Source organism: Phytophthora sojae (assembly GCF_000149755.1).
Source record: "Phytophthora sojae unplaced genomic scaffold PHYSOscaffold_1, whole genome shotgun sequence".
In the NCBI taxonomy this organism is placed as follows: domain Eukaryota; phylum Oomycota; class Peronosporomycetes; order Peronosporales; family Peronosporaceae; genus Phytophthora; species Phytophthora sojae.
This window is the reverse complement of record NW_009258115.1, coordinates 11,931,826-11,952,219: the sequence shown is the minus strand read 5'-3', so window position 1 is coordinate 11,952,219 and position 20,394 is coordinate 11,931,826. Positions and strand designations below refer to the sequence as shown.

The 20,394-nt window shown below is 56.0% G+C and overlaps 5 protein-coding genes across 5 annotated transcripts; 3 read left to right on the top strand and 2 right to left on the bottom strand.

The window, feature by feature from the left end:
- Positions 1-206: 206 nt before the first annotated feature.
- On the top strand, positions 207-5,786 carry PHYSODRAFT_468819 (hypothetical protein; the record flags this gene model as incomplete). Its single annotated transcript, XM_009519236.1, has 5 exons — positions 207-1,893; positions 1,936-2,090; positions 2,151-2,427; positions 2,488-3,394; positions 3,467-5,786. 5 exons carry the CDS (start codon positions 207-209, stop codon positions 5,784-5,786), a joined length of 5,346 nt encoding a protein of 1,781 aa, XP_009517531.1.
- Positions 5,787-5,976: 190 nt separating this feature from the next.
- PHYSODRAFT_468286 (hypothetical protein) lies at positions 5,977-6,510 on the bottom strand (the record flags this gene model as incomplete). The annotated part of the gene is made up of 3 exons (XM_009519235.1): positions 5,977-6,044; positions 6,130-6,291; positions 6,363-6,510. 3 exons carry the CDS (start codon positions 6,508-6,510, stop codon positions 5,977-5,979), a joined length of 378 nt encoding a protein of 125 aa, XP_009517530.1.
- A 1,667-nt stretch (positions 6,511-8,177) lies between these two features.
- Positions 8,178-10,544, top strand: PHYSODRAFT_472522 (hypothetical protein; the record flags this gene model as incomplete). The annotated part of the gene is made up of 5 exons (XM_009519234.1): positions 8,178-8,329; positions 8,408-8,795; positions 9,033-9,236; positions 9,396-9,488; positions 9,654-10,544. The coding sequence occupies 5 exons, from the start codon at positions 8,178-8,180 to the stop codon at positions 10,542-10,544; spliced, it is 1,728 nt and encodes a 575-aa protein (XP_009517529.1).
- A 121-nt stretch (positions 10,545-10,665) lies between these two features.
- Positions 10,666-11,370, bottom strand: PHYSODRAFT_310251 (hypothetical protein; the record flags this gene model as incomplete). Its single annotated transcript, XM_009519233.1, has 4 exons — positions 10,666-10,818; positions 10,886-10,985; positions 11,064-11,215; positions 11,302-11,370. The coding sequence occupies 4 exons, from the start codon at positions 11,368-11,370 to the stop codon at positions 10,666-10,668; spliced, it is 474 nt and encodes a 157-aa protein (XP_009517528.1).
- A 119-nt stretch (positions 11,371-11,489) lies between these two features.
- On the top strand, positions 11,490-13,148 carry PHYSODRAFT_323654 (hypothetical protein; the record flags this gene model as incomplete). Its single annotated transcript, XM_009519232.1, has 3 exons — positions 11,490-11,692; positions 11,779-12,123; positions 12,191-13,148. 3 exons carry the CDS (start codon positions 11,490-11,492, stop codon positions 13,146-13,148), a joined length of 1,506 nt encoding a protein of 501 aa, XP_009517527.1.
- Positions 13,149-20,394: the final 7,246 nt, after the last annotated feature.

The following is a 20,394-nucleotide window of genomic DNA, read 5'->3' as shown; positions in this document are numbered from 1 at the left end:
AAAACATGTTATGACAGGTAAACAATAAATTGCAGAGCGTGATGGGCGCCCCCTTCAGCCAATCAGCGCGTGTTAAATGTATTTTCCTCCAATCGCACCCATCACAACCAGCTACGTGTGCCACACCAGAACTACCATCACTCACGCCTGTCGCCTCGGTGCTCACAAGCGAATCCTCCAGCACAAGAGCTTCCTCGCCGCCGCCGATGGCGCCCAAGAAGAACAAGCAGCGCGAGAAGCAGGAGCAGAGCCGCGCGTCCTCCAGTGCGCGCGCGCACCAGTCGCTGCTGGCGAGCGCCGGCTCGGGCGCGGCGCCGCCCGCCTTCATCGGCTTCGCGAGCTTCGCGCAGCCGGCGCCCAACGCCATCCAGGCCACGCCCAAGGTAGGCTCGTTCTACGCCAAGCCGGTAGTACAGAGCATCTACGACGGCTCGGACCACGAGATCGCGCTGGCGCTCAAGATGTTGGCCAAGAAGGGCGCCGTGACCAAGATCAAGGCGCTGCAGACCTTCCTGCAGGACGTTCTGCCGCCGCGCGCGCCCGCCGAGCTGCGCCCCATGCTGGGCCACTTCACGCAGCTCTACACGTTCGAGATGCGCGACCAGAACGACCGCAAGGTGCGCCAGCTGCTCAACGAGGTGCTGGCCGCGCTGTGCGACAAGATGCGGCCGCGCGCCTTCGTGCCGCACCTGCAGCGCCTGCTGCCGTACTGGTACTTGGCCATGCACGACGTGAACGCGGACGTGGCTGTGCTGGCCAAGAAGGCGTTCACGACGCTGTTCCCGGAGACGGAGATGCAGAAGACGGTGCTGGAGGAGCACGCCCCTGCAATGATGGAGGAGTTCCAGAGCTTCTTCACGAAGACGCCCGACTCGTTCGAGGGCATTCCCTTGCAGCCAGATGAGAAGGAGGAGAGGTACGAGAGGTGCATCTCTGCTGCGGTGCTGAGCATCAATGCCTTGGTCAAGTTCTTCAAGGAAAATGGACTGGAGGACAAGCTGAACGACGAAGACGCGAGCGTTTCTGTGGCGACCGTGGTCTCATCGGACAAGTTCACGCGCCTGGCCACGGCGTCCTCCAAGCACCCGAATTTCACGCGCGATATTGTACGGAGAGCGGTGTATGTGGCGCTGGTGACGCTGTGCACGAACGCCAAGAATATTATTGCTTCGCGTGAGGAGGCCTTCGGCAAGGTGGTGCTCGGTATTCTCGGCGACAAGAGCCCCTCGAATCACGACGCCATGTGGAACGCAGTGCTCACGTTCCTGCAAACGTTCCCCAACGTTTGGCACTCAAGTGCCAGCTTCCCTAAATTTGTCGTGAGTGCTGTATACCCGCGTCTGTTTGCACAGATCAGACATGGCTTCTATGGATCTGGTCGCTCGTCGTTCCCTACCCTGCTACCGTTCTTGTCCATGGTGCCCTTGGATGTTGCGGTAGACCCTGTCAAGGGCCAATCCGTGCTGTACACAGGGGTGTTGGAGCAGTGCTGGAAGTTTATTGAGTCGAAAGATGCGCGATTCTGCGAGCCACCTGCAATTACAGCGTTCTTCGAGTGTATTACGGGATATTTCAGCATTTTCTTGAAGGAGAGCGCCAACGCAGCGTGGTTGAGTGAGCAAGACGCGGAGTCTTTCGAGACTAACTACGTAAACCAGTTTGAAAAGGTGTTTGTGACCTCGCTCACGATGACACTCAGCTCGCCCGAGTTCCCAGAGGGAGAAGTTCCGCTGTTCGCTAGCAGCTTGCTGAAAATGAGCAGCCGGTTGCGAAGCTTTTCGTCAGATTCCGCTTTGGTTAACACTCTGAAGGATGGATTCGCGGAGAAGCTTCACACGTGGACACTTGAAGCTATCAGCTCGATGATCACTAAAATGTCGTTCGCCCCCTCACGTATTATCACACTCGTTGGTGCTGGGCTTACTGATGCTAAAGATACAAATGAAGATCTCGAGGCTGCGCAGTGGCTATCGACAAGCAAGGAAGTGTACGGACAGTCACTGGAGCAGATCGATGCCTTAGTGGTGGACCCTGCCTTTTCTCCGTCCAAGAATGCATCTACTGCCCAATTGCTGGAGGCTATCAATGGCGTTTGCAAGGCTGTTCCATTGGAGCTACTGCTTTTGAGTGGATCCGACATCCCGGTGGAGACGCATTTCGACACTCACTACCGTCCCGTGTTACATGCTCTTGCTGAGTGGAAGCGATCATCCCACAGTAAGAGTGTAGTTAAAACGATGCGGGTTGCTTTGGAGATTACGCGGCCATTTTTCCTGGCTGCGCAGGAGAAGAAACAGTTTTTGCTGCAGCTCTTCCAGGATTGCAGTGTCCAATTCGGTGACATGGCTGAAGCGAGCGACATCATTCAGTACGGACTGCAATTTCCTGTTACCGAACCGGGTAACAAGTTGTGGCTATCATGCGGAAGTTGGCAAACGTGCTATGAGAGTGGAGTACCTGCAAGCGACCAGTCTGAGCCGGTGCTAGGGGCTCTACAGGCCATCTGGCAAGGCAAGTTGCTGGACGAGTTTTTGATGATTAGCTTGAAGGGACGACTGGATGATTTGGATGCGACTGCCTTTGCGACTCTGCTGAAGGCGTGTCTTGGTGGCCTTTCCAACTTTCCTGTTGTGAGCTCCGATGCGGTGGTGATTTTATGTCATTTTGTGATTCAAAATGGCGTGGATAGCAGCGACGCAGTTGTCGTCCAGATTTTGACCCACCTGTGCGAATTGTTCTTCAAGCTTAACGGGGAACTTCCCGCCGAACTTGAAGCTGTTGAAGGTCAACTGTACAAGCAACTTTTCCATCTCTCAGCCCGAGGAAGCTACAGGACTGAAGCTAGTGCGCTGTGGGCCCGTACTGTGCGCCACTCTTTGAAAAGGTGGTCCGCCACTCGTACAGAGGCGTTTGTGAACGAATTGGCTGAGCACGTCAACACCTTCCTCCTTGCCGATTTGCCAGCTGGCACTGTGTCGTTTAACACCAAGCAGTTTGCTGCGTACGTAAAGAGCTACGTGCAGCTTGGTGCCGACCAGGCATTCTTTTCAGTGTCTCAGCTCGTGGAGAAGTTGGATGCTGTGAATTTGCGATGTCTCGGTGACAACGAGGATAACAAGCAGAAGCTGTTTTACGGCCGGGTGCTGTCGGGCTTGGGAGAAGTATGTGAAGACGCGCAAGTCGTCGGTGTTCTTGGAGGGTATTTTGCTTCCCTGGCGTCAGAGGATGAGCAGAGAGCAGTGAATTTAGTTGCCAAGCTTGTGGACCTAGATGTCACGCATGCGTTGACGTGGGTAGTGTTCCACTCGGACGACCACATTCAGAGAGGCGTGGATCTGGTGGAGATCATGGAAAGCTATTTGACGCTGGAGCACTTGTATGGAGCACTAAAGCGGTCAACCTCACTTATTGACAAGGTTTTCGCATATGCACTTGCTGCATGTCAGGGTAAGCAAAAGCGTGAAAGGGCGGAATACCGCGATCTGGTCTTCTTGAACAAGAACCAGAGTGCGACTACGCCAAGCCAGAAGCCGAGTTTGCTCAAGCAAGTGCAGCACGAGAAGCTGGACATACTGGTTGCAGCAGTACTATCGATCTTCAGCTCGGTCGCATCACGAACGAAATTCGTAAAGGACTTGGTGGCTCAGAATGGCGACTGGAAGGCTGAAGCCACCCACACTGTTGTTGTCTCACTGCTCAGTGGCATGCACTCACAGGACGAATCTAGTGACGAAGTGGCCTCTACACTGAAGGACTTCTTCGCTCAATGTGACGAGATGGTCGTCGTGGGATCCGCGACTGAATTCCTCGAGTATCAGAGGTTGGTGACCAGAGTTGCAAAGGAAGAAGAGAAGTTATCGAGTGTTTCCAGTGCTCCTGTACCCGATGTGATTAGTCTCCCGACGCAGGAAACAATTGTGTCGCGACTCCAGAAGGCACTGGCACCTAGCTCTTCAACAGTTGTGGAAGTTGCCGAGTGGATCGCCGCTGCAGAGTACGCCAGTGCTCTCTCGAGATATCTGCAAAGGGCGTCATCGGGTTTCCGTGCTGCGTGGGAGAGTCTGGCACGTCTCATTGTCACGCACGCGATCGCTGGTAAGTCGGAGACTGCCAAAATCACAGCACTCATGATTCACAAGCGCGACCCCGCACTTGGTGATCGAAGGATTGTCAAGGGCGATGAGGAGCAAATTGTACTCAGTTACTCGAATGAGCTCGTGTCGGCGAGACTGGCCCTGATGAGACTTGTGAGTGCGATGTACGAGTCTAACCCGGATGCGCTACATGAGCTCGCTGCTCACTACCGTGAAGCGCTTCTGTCTACCGTGCTGTGCGCACTTTCCGAGAGCGCGGAGCTGAAGGCGAGCATTGTGACCACGTATGTGGCATTGGTGTCCCCGTCTCAGTGCTACCAGCTCGCTGAGCTGTGGTTTAACGTCGAAGAGGTGCTTGCGAATGCTCTTCCGGCGTTGCGTTCGACCCTTACGAGCATCCACGATGTCGATCACGTGAACCGGTTGGTGCTGGAGTCATTTGGAGGCATCGAGACTTTAGCGTCACTTTTCAACGGAAAGCGCTACCCGCTGCAACCGGTGTTGCGCGCGTTGCTGTACATTCTGGCTTCCTACAGCGGTGCTCTTCGCTTGCGCAATTATGATGCCAGTGCGATTGATGTGAATGCCGAGGATGAGGCCGCGACTGAGGCCGCTCTAGCACGAGTGCTCATTCCTAAGGCTTTGCGATCAGCGCTGCGTGCTGTGTTTGCTGAGAAGAACGGCGAGAGTGGTGCTGCGAACATCCGCATGCGTAGCCGCAAGCAAAAGGTGCAAGAGCGGGAAGACATTACGGGGAAGCTGCTACTTTGGGATCTCTTCCTGCAGTTGTTCCCATCGAGTGGTAACAGTGACGGAGAAGGTGCTTCGTCCACCCTCATCGCATCGTCGCTCAGCTCGTACGTCGTGCGCCACGGAATGCTCACGAACTTCCTGAACTTCAGCTCGGCTTTGCTGTCGCAAGAATCGCAGTCTGCATCGAAGGCCGCCGTATCGGAACTGCAAGACGCTGCGCTGTTTGATGTCACTGACTTGGACAAGAAGGAGGACGACGAAACGTGGAGCCTTCACAAGACGCGCGTGTTCCAGCTTGGCACTCGCGTTTTCTTCCGTACAGTCGTGCGCCTGCCAGCGATGGTGCGGTCCTGGTGGAATGACGACTGCTCGCGCGCTACGCGTAGCTGGGCTGCCAAGTACTTCGAAGACCACATCACTCCGTCGGTGCTCGCAGCTGAGCTGGAGCTGATCCAGAAGGCGAGCGATGGCTCCTCGGCTGTTGGTGAGTCGTGGGACGACGAAGAGATGACTGTGAAGGGCAGTCGTGTGTCTCGTGAGATCACAACGACGTACATGAAGGACGAGTGTGCACTGGAGATGGTGGTGCGCGTGCCGTCGTCCTACCCGCTGCGCTGTGTGGAGGTGGAGTGCACCAAGCGCATCGGCATCTCCGAAGACCGCTGGCGGCGGTGGGTGCTGCAGATTATTCGCGTGACCTCGTCCCGCGATGGTTCGCTGCTGGACGCCGTGTTGCTGTGGAAGCACAACGTGGACAAGGAGTTCGAGGGCGTGGAGCCGTGTCCGATCTGTTACTCGATCCTGAACCCGAAGAACATGGGGCTGCCGTCGCTGCCGTGCAAGACGTGCAACAACAAGTACCACAACTCGTGTCTGTACAAGTGGTTCAACCAGTCCGGCAAGAACAAGTGTCCGATCTGCCAGCAGCCCTTCTGCTGATACGGTAGGCGCCAGCGATGCAATGTCGAAAGGGTAGTTAGCTCGTGTTTTCCCAATAACTTAGTGCTAAACAGGAGTCAAAGATAGAGACAGCGAACGTCGCGCAGCATGAGTATAAGTGGGTAGTATGCCCCTGCCTGAGCGCGCGTGCTGCTTGTGTGTACATGTACATGGATCGATGGTACCGTTGCTAGCAGATGACGCAGCCGCAACCCGCCGACTCCACCGTCTTCGCAGCAGCGTGACCCCCTGTTGCTTCTACAGCAGCAGCAGCAGCAGCAACACAACACAGTCAGCTTCATTCTCCCAACAGCAACAGCAGCAACATCATCAAGTCGCGTACCCCGCACTGCCGTCTGTGACTTGCGGTAGACCGAGACGTTCACGGGCGTCGGGTGCGTGTCGAAGGCCGGGACCGCCGACTCGAGCGTGTGCGAGTCCTGCAGGATGCCGCGCCCCATGCAGATCAGCCGGACGGACTTGGCGTCCTCGGCCGGCGGCACGTCTGGCAATAGAATTTGCAAGTATTAGGTGAGACCAGCCACGCTGAATGAAACGATGGCGAGCGTGACGCACTCTGCGGCCAGCTGCGCATGAGCTGCTCCTTGACCTGCGCCACGGTCGTCGCCCTGGGGAAGCCCATCTCCACGCGCACGCCGTCCTGGTTGGCGAACAGGAACTTGAGCCGCAGCTCGGCGGCCGTGCTGCCGCCCTTGCTGCCCATGGTCGAGGTCGAGCTCGAGTCGCGCGCAGCGAAAAATGATAATGCCGAGACGCTTGTTCCAAAACCGTCGCTCGCCGTCGATTGGGCAAAAAGCGCGTCGCGGCGAGCTGTGATTGGTCGAATGGACGGCTTCAACTGAGACCCTCGCTCGAATGACAACTTTTGGTTTTTTGATGTTGCAGGGCTTGGGACAATGGGGGTACAGTACAGTCAATGCCTGCAGCAGCAACTAATTTTTTCTCACTCAGACACGACAAATGTTTTTTTACCAATCACAAGCTGAGTGCGTTGACCACCCCATTCACTGTCCGCAGCAACAGATCAAGATTTTCCGTCCCCCCACGCCCCAGCCTACGCGCTTGTCCTCTGGGATGCTGGGAAGCGTACGCTGGAATGCCCGGAGCGCCAGCAAGAGGAAGGTGGTGTCCTCTGCCTCCTTCAGGTTGAGTGTGAGAAGGCAACAGCGTGTTCATCCTACTGCAATCGGCGTGGTAGGTGTTGATCTTAGCATGAAACTCCAGTCGGCGTCTATCCGAGTTGTAGAGTTGCTGAGGTCGCGCGTGAGCACGAAGGAGGCTCACCTGTTGTTGATGGTCAAGGTGAGGAGACTGAGCGTGTTGAGTTTTGTTGGGGGAGGCGCTTGTTGCTCGGCCTGCCGATGCGAAAGTAGGGCTAAGTTAGCTGTAGCTAGCGGAGCGAACTGCCGTCCGCTCACTACTCTCAGCGCCTTCCAACACGCAGCGATTAGTGGATGCAGCTTTAGACACAGTCCTAGGCTGCTTGCTAAGGAAGACTCGAGTGTAGTATAGATAGAAGGAAGGGCTCGTGTTCTCTCCGTCCCTCGACATACATTGTGCATTATTACATGATCGCGCTGGAGCAACGCTTGCTGGACACCAAGGCATCCGACTGACACAAGTAGGCTTACTAGATTACTCTGCTCGCAGCGCAAGCCCCAAGGGCGGAGTCTTCTCTCGCGCGACGACCATGCTACCGTACCGTTGATGCTCAGATCTTGGCGCCAGAAAAAAAAAACGAGCTGCTGCTGCGGCTCGACCGGAACGACTTTTTGTTCCGGTCGCCGATTTTTTTCCTGGCCAATCACAGCCCCGGAAAAAATCCGACTTGCTGTGGCGGAAAAAAGTGAGCTGTTGCTGCGGACATTGACTACCCCTAATCAAGGTTCGTGCCAAGCTTGCCGTCGCTCTCCTTCTTGTTGTGGCATGGCCCTACTGCTGCTGCAAGCTCCAACGCCACCGAAATGCATGACCGTTGGGGCGTTTCCGCCATAAATACACACGGGGACAGGCGAACCTCTCTACAAGTGGATTTCTGCATCAAAAGCTATCCAGATACACATTCTATTCGCCCTTCCTCCCAAACCTGATAATCGACATTTTTTCATTCCTCGGAAGTCTCACTTGGCAAAAGTGGGCACGGCCAGCAGCCCCATTACTGTCGCCCTCCTCGTCATGGCCTCTTCCGCCGCCACCACCAGCTCCTCGCCGCGCCGACGGCCCAAGCGCCCCGCAACCGACGGCCATGACCCTTCCTCCTCCTCCTCCTCTTCGTCGTCGTCGCAATGGATCCGCTCCATCCAGAACCAGAGCTTCGAGCCAAAGCCCACGGCCTACTCGCCGCACACGCGGCAGGACGAGGACCCGCTCATGCTGCAGCTGTGCCAGTGCAGGGACAAGCTACGCGCGCTGCGGCAGGTGCGCGAGCGCATGAAGTTCTTCCCGCTGCGGCCGCTGGACAAGCGGAGGGACGGCTACTCCATGAAGATCGCCACCAGCCTCATCCTCTCGGGCTCGGACGAGTCGCTGGACTGGCAGGAAGAAGGAGATCAAGGAGTTGGAGGTGACAGCCAACGTCAGGCCAAGAACGCACGGCAGAGCGTGGGCATTGACGCACTCGGGGGGCTGGAGATGCTTCTCTTCGCCTTCTTCTCGCGCCAGGAATTGCTGCGCGTCAGCGGCGTCTGCAGGGCGTGGAGGGCGCTGGCCAGATACGATCTGTTCTGGGAGCCTCTGCTGGTCACGCCGCATGAACGGTACCCGCTGCGTCCGCTGCTTGGGCTGGAGCGAGACCCGACCCATCGACGGGAGGATATCCCGGCAATCCTAGTGTACATGGTGTGCCAGAGACTCAAGCTCGCCCAGGCGGCGTACACGACAGAGTGCGGCGACGATACGTCTAGGACGAACACAGCGACGACGAATGCAGCGCCGAGGTATAACGGAAGGATTCTGGAGCTGTTCCAGACGCTCAACAGACATGCTCAGGTTGGCGCGCTGCCGAGGCAGCGGGTACCGCAACGACAAGGGGATGAAGCAGTGTCCAGTGTGCATTTGGTGTGTGTGAAGTATAACACAGCCGCGACAGCGCTGAGGACGCAGGAGGATCAGGTAATGACGCGGATGGCTGCCAACTTGAATCTACAGGCTCAGGGAGTGCATCAAGTAGTTGGAGGAGTACTGGGGGCGCCTGCGGAACAGCAGAATGCAGCGGTGAATGTCCAGAATGGTGCAGGTGCTGCCGACGACGAGGACGTCTACAGCGTGGCGGATGGACGGGATCGATTGACGCTGAGTGCTTGGTTGGCTACAAAGCGTCGTGTGAGCGAGCGCACATTGCGCTCCTTCTTGCGCCAAATGCTGCTGGCAGTGGATGCTCTAGAGCGGTCCAACTGCGAGCATGTAGATATCTCTCCAGTTAATATCGTGGTGCACAGCTCGCCACGGAGGCGCAAGACCGAATGGGCTCAAAGCGCTTCAAATGCGGCAGGCTCACAGCAGGAAGGCGAAGAAAGCGATGTGGACGAAGCCGATGATGACAACGTGGAGATGCTAGAGACCCATGAGTTGGAGGCCAAGGGTCTGCAGGATTATCACTTGCTCGGTAAACGGCGCACTCCTTTCTTCCAGCTATTTCTTAGCCGCAGGAATTGCCAGCACACTGGTGGCACACAAGGACAAGTACTAGACCCGATACTTGTGGAGGATGCGGAGGTGAACCTCCCTGCTCCAGGCATGTTGAATGACGCTGGTCTGCGTAACATTGAGCGACAACACCAGGGATTAGCAGGGGTGGTTCCAGCTGAAGCTGGTATCGGCATTGGTGTTGGGGGCAACGGGGGTCAGGGAGGTGGTGTGCCGGCAATTTTTCGCAACCGACTAGCACTCCCTCACCCCTCCATGGTAAGCTCGGTGATTCAGACCGCAATGACAGTGTGGGCGCGTGGTCGGTTTGCGGACCCAACGACGTCCACAGTACTGGCGCTGCTACTGCGTTTCCCTGCCAGCTTTTCGAGTGGTCTGCGAGGTTTCCTGGAGTATGCAAAGTACCTCATCATCACCCATTCGGCCACCGCATCCAAATTGCTTCGTCACGACTACCTTCAGCGTCCAGGGTCTCAGCTTGATCGCAGTTCGTCGCGTCACTGGTCAACGACACCGATCAACGACGTTAACGAGTACAAGAGCAAGCTCGTAGCGTACTACGGCAGCTTACCCTCCCGTGTCGAAGGGCTACCGAACGACAATGCCAGCTCCTCGGCGAGCCCAGCCGTGATCGACGAGCTCATGCCCAGGACGACGTTAGGCATTCAATACTTCGCCAAGGCCCTGGAGGAAGCGAATCTCCCAGCAGAACGCTTTGTCAGCGTCGTCGCTCCGTCCTCCGCGTCCTCCTCCTGGGTGCGCAAGCTAGCTCTCACCCAGACTTGTACACTTCAGCGATTGGACCTGTCTCGCGCCCGAGTGCCAATGTCGGTGCTACTGCAAGAGCTAGCCACGCTTCCTCGTTTGACGCACCTCCGTCTTCCGCGGCAGATTCTGCGGGACGAGAACCTGGAGCACCTCGTGGCCGCGCTAGCGTACACCGACTTGCTGCCGCGCCTACGTTGCCTCGATGACAACGTACGTCAAGCCATGGATCGCATGGAGAAGTCCTACCTCATGCAACTCGACATGGTCACGTTCCTGTTGCAAAAGCCCAGTGCGTCGTCTACCCAGACCCGCGCTGGAGGATAAACAATCTCTTGACCAACTTCATACAAGATGTATGTTCCGTAGCAAAACAAACACGTTAACGTAGACTTCAGAGTGCATTATTCATGAAGATTCGAAACCTTTTGGGGATGATGATGTCTCGCTAGTTCTTACGGGACGAACGCTTCGTCGTGAAGAGGTCGACCATGGGGATCTCCTCCAACTCACGCCGTGAGCACAGATACTCGCCCAGCACGATCGTGATACTCGCCGCCACGAGGTGAACCAGCCACCAGTCCCACATCTTGGGGAACTCCTGCAATAACAAAGAAGACCACGTCAGCCATAAGCCCCCTCCTCATCTCCACTCCCAGACCACTGACCGAATAGAAGCATTGCACCAGGAAGTCAATGAAGTAGAGCGTCACGCCAAAGTCCAGGCACTTCTTGGCGCGCTCCACGAAGAGCGCGAGGCACACGGCACTGCACAGCACAGCAGCAACCAGAGAGAAGTGAGCCAAAAGATCACTTAATTGACACCAAGAGCTACACAGCACCAACCTGACGAAGCTCGCCGCCACAACAGCGAAGCAGTTCTTGAGCCCTTGAACCGTCACGATCGTCTGCGTGTGGTAGGCGAAGAACTGGTCCAGCGTCACGTGGGCGCCGTGGCAGATGCCCAGCATCAGGCCCTGAGCCACGTAGTGCGAGCACTAATAGCGTTGGATAGACACCACGTTAGAAGGAGAAAAGGGTACGCATCGGTAGAGGGGAGACCGGTGTAGCTAAGGCAACGCACCTGCATGCACAGCATCTGCAGCAGGATGAGCTTGGGCGCCCACCGCGCGGCGCCGTAGAACTTGGGCATCGTCTTCTTCCTGCGCTGTCTGTTTTTGGTCACCTTTCTAATTGGGTCATTTGGGTCCTCTGATATGGGCACCTAGTTAAAAAGCGACCCAAATCACGTCCGGTTGACGCAACGTCAACATGGTCGAGCCCCAGAAGCGCAATATGTCGCCCGAGGAGACCAAGGAGCTCCTGCGGCTGCGCTCCGAGCGCCAGCAGCGCCACGACGCCACGGAGGACGAGAGCTCAGAAAATGAGAGCTATGGGGGCATTGGCGGCTTCAAACGCCGCACGTGGGCGCTCTTCAGCATCATGGGCGGCCTCATCTACGGCTACAACGTCAGGTGCGACTAGCTAGACTAGACAAAAGCTCAGCCAACTACTAAGTAAGTAGTGCTAACTCGTAGCTCTCCCGCCGGTTATTCCTCAGCCTGGCAGCCACGCTGCAGTACATGCGGGACGACCTGCAGCTCTCGTCGACGCACGAGGAGGCTCTGAGCGCCACGGCGACGCTCAGCGACGCCTGCTCCATGCTGGTGGGCGGCTGCCTGGCCGACCGCTTCGGTCGCAAGGCCACGGCCATGTTCGCGTGCTCGTGCTCCATTGTGGGCGCGTTGCTGGCGGGTATGGCTAGCACGAGCTTCTCGTGGCTCGTGCTGTGGAGACTGTGCTCCGGGGTGGGCAACGGGCTGTCCATACTGCTCATCCCGATGTACATTAGTGAGTGCGTGGACGCAACGAGTCGTGGGGCGTACCTCACGCTCTTTCAACTCGGGTGAGTGGCAGATGAAGGAGGATTGATAAGGCTGTGTGGCTGTGCTAACAGTGCTGTTGGATTGTAGAGTGAACTCGGGCGTGGCGGTGCCGTATCTGTTCATGATCGCGGTGAGCGAGAACTGGAGAGCGTGCCTGGCGTTCGGCAGCTTGCCGGCGCTCTACGTACTCTACAACTTCCATTTCCACTTCCCGGAGAGCATCAAGTGGCTTCGCTGGAAGGAGAACCCGACGACGGATCTGGAAGATGGAGCCACAGACCTCTCAGATGAAGAGAGCGTCGACAGTTCCAGTGCTGCTGCTGTTACTATCAAGCGCTCGAACGGGAACTACCGACGTCCGGCCGAGCAGGATTCTGCTGATGCTTCACCGTCGTCTGCGGAAGCCACAAGGACTCCAGCGCCTCCCAACCCGCACCTCGAGCTCGTGATCGGTATCCTGCTGGCCTATGTAAATAACTGCGTTGACGCGTCTCTCTTCTACGGGCCGGAGATCATCGCCAAGACCAGCTCGTCGTACTCACGTCGCGATGCCAACATTTTTGGGCTGCTTTGTTCGCTCGTGGCCGTGGTGTCGGTGCTTTTCGCTGGACGCTACGTCATTGCGAGGTTCTCACGGCGGCAAGTGTACTTGATCTGCCTTGCCGTCGTCTGCGCCTGCTTCGTTGTGAGCGGTGGAATTTTTGCGCGCTACTCCACCGACGATTTTGCACGCAGCTCGGCGGCGTCCGCGAGCATCATGATCACCTTCGCCGTGCTCAACGTGTTCGCCGCTGTCGGTCCCAGCATCCTCTTCGTTGTGATCCTGAGCGAGCTCTTCCAGGACAACAGCTACCGAGCGCGATACATGAGCTACTGCACGTTCACCATGTCACTCATCTCGCTGCTCGTGAACGGCTCTATGCTGACACTGTTTGAGTTCTTCGGCACCGCGGCCACTTTCCTCGCATATGGGGCCACGTACGTCGTGTGTCTGGTCTTCTTCTGGGCGTACCTCCCTGAAACAAAGCAGCGTCAACTAGTGTAAGCTAAGCAAGTGTACAGCCAATGGACTGAACTAGTAGAACACAATACACGACACACTGCAAGCAAGAGAACGTCAGTAAATATTGTTGAATGAGTGAGGACGCTGGATACGTCACAAGATGAGCGCCCTTATCTGTCTTGAGTTGGATTCTTCTACTGGGATCGAACGGCAGGCTGTTGCCGCTTGCGGCTGGGTACTCGGACACCTGAGTTGCCAATGACACCATTCGTGGTCGCACCATCCAGGGGGCCGAACTGGATCGCGTACTGCTCTGTACTATGCTGCAGCCGCATGTTCTCCGTCATAAGCCCCGTCAAGTGGTCGTTAAGCACCATGATCTTGTCCTCCTTCACCTGCAACGCAAGCAGCAAGTCCTTAGAACGGCGGGATCCAGTCGCAGCAGCTGAAGCACTGCTGCTCTTGAGTCCACGTTTACGAAGAGCCTGGAGCTGCATGTCCTTCTCCAACACCTGGTTCGTCAGACTTTCCACCTCCTTCACAAGCGCCTTCATGTCGGCCTTCGAGAAGCGACTTTCCTTGAGCTTCGCGTTCGCCTCCTTCAGCTCACGCACGCGGAGCTTGAGCTTGGCACACTTCTCTTCCCACTCACGAGCTACCTCGGCGCTGGCCTCGACGTTAGCATCAATTGTGGGATTCTCACGCAGCTCCTGGTTCTCCAGTTTCAGCTTCGAGACTTCTTCCCTCATAGTTTCCAGCTGCTGGTGGAACGACCGCTCCTTTTCTCGCTGCTTTCGTTCCGTGTGCTGCTTCATCTCGTCGTGGAACGAATGCTCGATCTCATCCAGCCGTGCCTTCAGGTCGTTGATCTGCTTTTCTTTGCGGTGAATCAGTGCGTCCTGTCGGGTCTCACGGTCTTGGTAACTCCGAAGAAGGGCTGACACTTCCGTAATGCCGCGGTGAAAGGCACTGTCGTCGACGTAGCCACTGCTTTGCGCACCAAACTCAATGTTCAGCTTCCTCATCTCGCGACGAAACTGGTCAAGCATCCCTGACTTGGCATCTTCGAGTTGAGCAATTTGTGATGAAAGCTCCTGTTCTCGCTGCACCGACTGCTCGTAGGCGTCCTCCAGTTCTTTCATAGCTGTTTCTCGGGCGGCAGCAGCAGCTTCAGCAGACTGCTTCGACGACAATTTGGTTTGAGCAACTCGCTTGAGTTGTTCACGGAACTTCGCGTTCTGTTCTTGAAGGGAGACAACTTCGTCCCCCTTCTCATTCAATTTGTCCTCAAGATGACGCTTCAGCTCTTCTTCAGCATCCCTGGCACGTTGAAGCTCTTCATCCTTCGCCGCCAATTCAGATTCATGCAGACGTAAGTCTTCCTCGCGTGCAGCCAACTCGTCCTGCATTTCCTCCAGTTTCATCGTAAGCTGCTCAGATACGTGGAGATGGCCCCTAGCGTTATCCATCTCAGCCGTGTTGTCACGAATCTCCTCGTGCAGCCGTTCGATTTCCTCGTGCAACTGGTCAATCTCCTTGTGAAGGTGGTTCACCTCCTCCACCTTTGCATCCATTTTCTCGAGAGTAGCCGCATTTTCAGCAGCTAGATTATCATACCGCGCTTGCAACGAACGGTATTCCCTCTCCTTCTGCAGCTTCTCGTGCATGGCATTCTGCTCCTTACCTGCCACAAACTGCTCACTAACTTGGAGCTTGTGTTGAAGCCTCTTCACTGACGCTTCTAACTCCTCCACCCGCGCCTGTTGCTCCTTTATCTCCGTTGCAGACTGTTCACTGGCATCAAGCTTGCGCTGTAGTCTGTTCACTGAGGCTTCCAACTCCACCACCTGCTCCGTCTTCTCTGTTGAAGACTGACCGCTGGACTCGAGCTTGCGCTGTAGTTTCTTCACTGAGGCTTCCAAATCCTCCACCTGTTCCGTCTTCTTTGCTGCAACCTGTTCACTAGCCTCAAGCTCGCGCCGCAGTTTCTTCACTGAAGCCTCTAGCTCCTTCATCCGTGGTAGTTGATCCATCATTTCTGCCACAGCCTGCTCGCTAGCTCTGAGCTTGCGCTGCAGTTCCTTCACCGAGGTTTCCAATTCTTTCACGCGGGCTTGATCCTGGGAAAGACCATCTGCGTGTTCTACTTTCTCAGCAGTAGAGCGATCCTTCACATGACGCGACACCTCCTTTTCTTGATCGAGCTTGGACTGCAAATGACGTGTCATTTCCTTCTCTTGATCGAGCTTGGACTGCAGTTCTGAGATATCATCTTCCAAGTCAGCCAGCTTGTTCTCTTTTTCTTTCAACTGGGCCATAATCTCCGTCTTGAACTGCTCGTGAGCTGCTTCCAACTCTTTATGCTCCGCGTTAAGGCGTTCAACATCACCATTCACAGCGCCTTGCCTCCAGTTTTCGTCCTCGCGCGCTGAAATGGCTTGTTGCATCTCTTCAATTGCACGCTCCTGCTCGTCGCGTTCGCGCTGCAAGTGCAGAAGCTCCGAGTCCAACTTCTCAAATTCGGTAGCATTATCCTCGAGTTGTCGTTGAAGCCTGGAAATCTCCTCCTCGAGCTCACGTTTTTCATTCGTCAAGTGCTGCTGCTCCGCGTCCAATTGGGAATCCATGACTGCTTGTAGATGGTTAGCCTTGTCGCTTTCTTCTTGGAGACGCTGGTCCATCTCGCGTATCATCTGCTCCAAACTTAGGGAAATATCCTCCACAGGCTGACCAGCGTGTAAGAACGATGAGCCGTGCTGACGCATAACCTGTTCCAACCTGTGCTTCTCGTTGAGAAGGGTCTCGATCTCCATAGTTAGTTGCTCGTTTTTGATCTGCAAACTCTCGTACTCATACTGCTGAGATCGGAGTTTATCTTCCAACGACTGAACCGTGTCTTGCAAAGTCCGCAGCTGCTGGTGGCCTTCGCTCATCTGCGCGTCACGCTGTACAAGCTGAGCCGTCAGTTTTTGTAGTTGCGTTCGGCCATCCTCATTGGCCATAGCTGCCGATTGCTTCTGTGATTCGATCTGCTCGGTCGCCTGCCGCATCAATTCCTGGAGTCGAAGTTCAAGCTCGCGCTTGTCGTTTTCCAGTTGCTGGACAGACGCCTTCCAGTGCTCAATCTCGGTACGGACCGACGTGATTTGAAACTCCAGCGTCGCCTTCTCTGATGCCAGTGCAAGCATGTTGCGGTTCATCTCTTCCTTCTCCGCGCACAACGAGCGGACCGTGTTTTCATGAGCCGTCTTCTCCTCGAGATAGCGACCGTGTACTTGCTGAGCTTCATTCAATCTAGCATCAGCCTCCACACGGATAGTCTCGATCTGTCCCTGCAGCTCCCGGTTTTGTTCTTCCAAACGCACACGCTCTCTCTGCAAGAGCTCCACTTCTTTCGTACGCTCGTTATCAGGGGACAAGAACTGCTCGATGTGCGCGTTCAGCTCAGAGATCTCCTTATTCTTCACTTCAATCTCTTGCAGACGATGCTCGATTTCCCGCTTCAAGGAGTCATTTTCACGCGCACCTTCGTGCAATTGGTGCTGAAGCTTCTCGCACTCCGTACGCCACTTGGTAAGTTCCTCCCCTCCTGCTGCTGACTGCCCCTCATACACTTGCAACTTGTTCGCTGCCTCGTCAATATCTGCTCGCAGCTGCTCATTCTCGCGAGTCAATTCATTGAACTGTTCTTCGACTTGAGCAACGAAGTCGTTATACTGGTTCTCGAATTCAGTCGACTGCGACTTCATCGCTTCAGCATGAGCAGCATCCTTAGCAGCAATTTCCTTCGACACGGCCTCCATCTGCTGCTTAGCACGAGCTACTTCCTCCGTCAGCTGCTGCATTCTTTGAGCCTCTGCAACGCGCGATTGCTGCTGCTGCTCGGCTTCCTGGGAGCTCTCCATTAATCGACCGATCTCTGTGCTCTTGCGTCGATTGATTTCTTTCAGACTCTCCACCTTTGCTCGTAACTCGATGTTCTCCTGGTTGATCTTACTGAACTGGTGTTGCAGTTCTTCTTCCACACGAGACTTCTCGTCCAGCAGTTGCTGTTCACGTTGCTTCATCGCAGACATAGCCTGCGCCTCAATCTGTGCACGCACCTCGGCGGCTTCCTTCTTGAGCTTCTGGAACCGCGCTGCCTCTTGCTGCAGAGCTTGGCTCAGCTTTTGGCGCTCTGCCTCAACGTCACTGCGATATTTGTGCTGATCCGCGAGCTGCTTCTCGTGCTCTTGCGCCATCCTGTCCACGTGCTCCTGTAACTTGCGGTTATCGGCCATCAAGCGCTCGAGATTTCCCTGGCGCTGCCCCATTTCTTGCCTTCCGTGATTAAGCGCATTCTCCAGCTCGCCCACCTGGTGCTCCTTCTCTTCATACTTGGCCTGCCAAGTCGCGACATCCTGCTCCAGTTCCGTCGCTTTACTAGCAACTGACTCATAATGTTCACGCAGCTCGTCGATTTGTTTTTCCAGAGCCCGCATCTCGTCGGACTGGTGCGCCCCTTGCTGTTTGAGCGTCGTGTTCTCCTGCACGACCACGGAGCTGTCATGCTCCATCTTCTGGAATTGCGACTTGAGCGTCTCATTGCTCTTCTGCAGCGAAGCAAAGGCAGCGTCGCGCTCCTTCAGCTTATTCTCCACGTCGACACCCGCCTGTCGCAGCATGGCCACCTCGGAGCGTAGCTGCTGGATCTGGTACGTTCCCTGCTTCTTGAGCGACTCGACCTCCTGCGCTGCAAGATGGTACTTCTCCTCCCACTGCTGCTTCTCCACCTTGTCCGACGCAATCTGCAGCTCCTGCTTCTGAATAGTCTGCAAACATGAACAACATTTGCATCAGTAAATAATTCTCCACTGCTTCACACACAAGTTCCCTATCATTAACTAACCTCGCCGAGCTCGCGGATGAGCTCCAGGTTCTGCTGCGCCTCCTCAATAGCCAAGTCCAGCTCTTTGCCCTAATAATTGCACCCCCACTATCATCAGCCCCCACTCTCTATCAGCCCAACACCCCCAGCTCAAGGTCCGCACCTTCCAGCGGTCAATGTGCCTCTTCTGGGACTCAATGACAGCCCCCAGCTCCGCGAACCTCTGGATAATGACCGGCATGAGCGTGTGCTCCTGCTGGTGCTCCTCCTGTTCCTCCAGACGCACAAAGAGACACGAAAAATTGGCTCTAAGTCCTCTTACAACCCTCACTTCCCCTCTCTGCGCGCTTCAAACCTACCAGAAAGTGCAAAAAGTCGGCGAACGAGCGCACCGCCGCCTTCACTTTGCTGGGCGAGTACCTGGCGGGGGATTCCTCCAGTCCGGCGGGCGGCTGGCGGCCTCTGGAGCTCGAGAGACGCCGCCGACTGGGCTCGGGCGTGACGCTGAACTCGAAGTTGCCGCTCGCCTGTTGCTGCCGCCGACGGGGCGTGGAGAAGCCCGCGGGCATGGGCGGCACCACGTCGCCCATCTCCTGCTCGTCCTCGCCCTCGTGCTTGGACTCGCCGCCCATGGACACGTCCGCCGCGCTCCGCATCATGGCCACGGTACGGTGGCTACCAACTGCCTGCTGCTCGAATTCAAACGCGGGAATGGAAACTGATACAAATTTTGGGAATTGTTTAGAGAGGGTTTGATTTGTGGACCACATAATATGGCCATGTTGAAGTTGGACTGTGCTGGACGCGCGCCATGAAGGGCGAGTTCATTTTTCATTTAGCTTTGGCTGGTTGTGTGTGTTCATATTAGCATCGTTATTCTTTATACACTGGTGAACGCGTGTCCTCGACGTGGTAGGTGGTTAGCTCTTCGCTCAAAAAGGGTGGGTCGCAAGCGCTAGCTGCGATGGGGTGGTCCTCTCGTTCGGTGACGATGGTGGGAAGGGGGCCTCTGCGTCCGAGAGCGAGAAGCTGTAGCCTGAGGCGTCATCGCCGGCTTCTAAGAAGCTCCGTCGCGCGTACGGGTCGTAGGACAGCGAGGAGGAGCGAGGCCTCATGTCCATGGGAGGCGACGGCTGCGCCTTCATGTACATGAAGTGGCCGGATTCGTCCGAGCAGTGCCCAGACGGCGAGTTGGTTGGGAGCTCGTTGGTGTTGGACAGCGGGCGGAAGCCGAAGAAGCTGTACCGGCGCTCCTTCTGCTGCGCGGCTTCTTGCTCTACACGACATCGACGCATGGCCACAAAACCGATGGCGGCAAGACCGACAACTGCAGCGCAACCCAGCGTCAGACCAAGTATGACACCAACGTGAGAATCGGAGCCACTGTCAGTAGCTGCCGACTTCGAAGACGCCGTGACCGTCATGCGCATGAACGTCGCTACGTCGAACCGGAAGTCGTCTCCGTTTGGCACCGCGACATGCGCCATGAGCGCGTAAGTTCCTTCATTCCCAATGCTGATCTTGGTGGCGAACAGGGCTTCGCCACTTGTACTCGAAAAGTTCATGGGCGCCGCAGAGTATGCCAACATCTTGTTCTCAGAGAACGGTGAGCACGTTGTGTCATCGCAGTAATAGATGTTCACCTGCGGCAGGTTCACGTACTTGCCAATGGATTCATTGTAGACCGTCGTCCTGTTCACCACAATTCCTTCCGAACCAGTGAATTCTGGCTGCGGCGCAACAATCCAGCTCACTAGGGCGCCTGCATCCACTGAGAACGTCCTAGTCGAAACAGTCATGTTCACGGTGTACGGGCAGTTGGTGCCGTTGCCCGCGTACGCAACACTGGAGGCATCGACATCCGTGTCATCAGCCGATGCAACAACAGCCCAGCAATAGGACTCACTGCCGTCGTCCGCGTACGTCGCACTCTCCACCTGCTCCGTTACGTTCTCCTCGGTCGCGAACATCTCGAAGTACTTGATAAAGTCGTATCTGTGCGAGTTCTTGTCGTCGCTGGCAAGTGTCACCTGAGCGAACCCAGAGTACCATCCAGGGGAAGGCATGATTATGCCATTGGCGCTAAATGTCGCTGTGCCTGCCGACGTGAAATTTGCAGAGAAGTCGGCGGATAACACGTCCACGGCGCTCGAGTACTCCGTACAGGCCTTGCTTCTTTCACAGAGCTTCACGACCGAGCCCACAATGGTGTAGTACCCGCTTTCGTTGGTGTCGTCGTCGTCCAGTACAAATACCGCTTCCAGCGGCGACGGCAGTTGAATGTCCTTGGACGAGTTACGCATCAGTGTGGCTGTCCACGTGATGTCGAGTGGCTGTTGGACCTGCACAACACTTGCCGCCTCAACAGCGATCTCAATCTCCGAGCTGGTGCTTCCTGTCAGCAGCTTAGTCGAGTCCAGT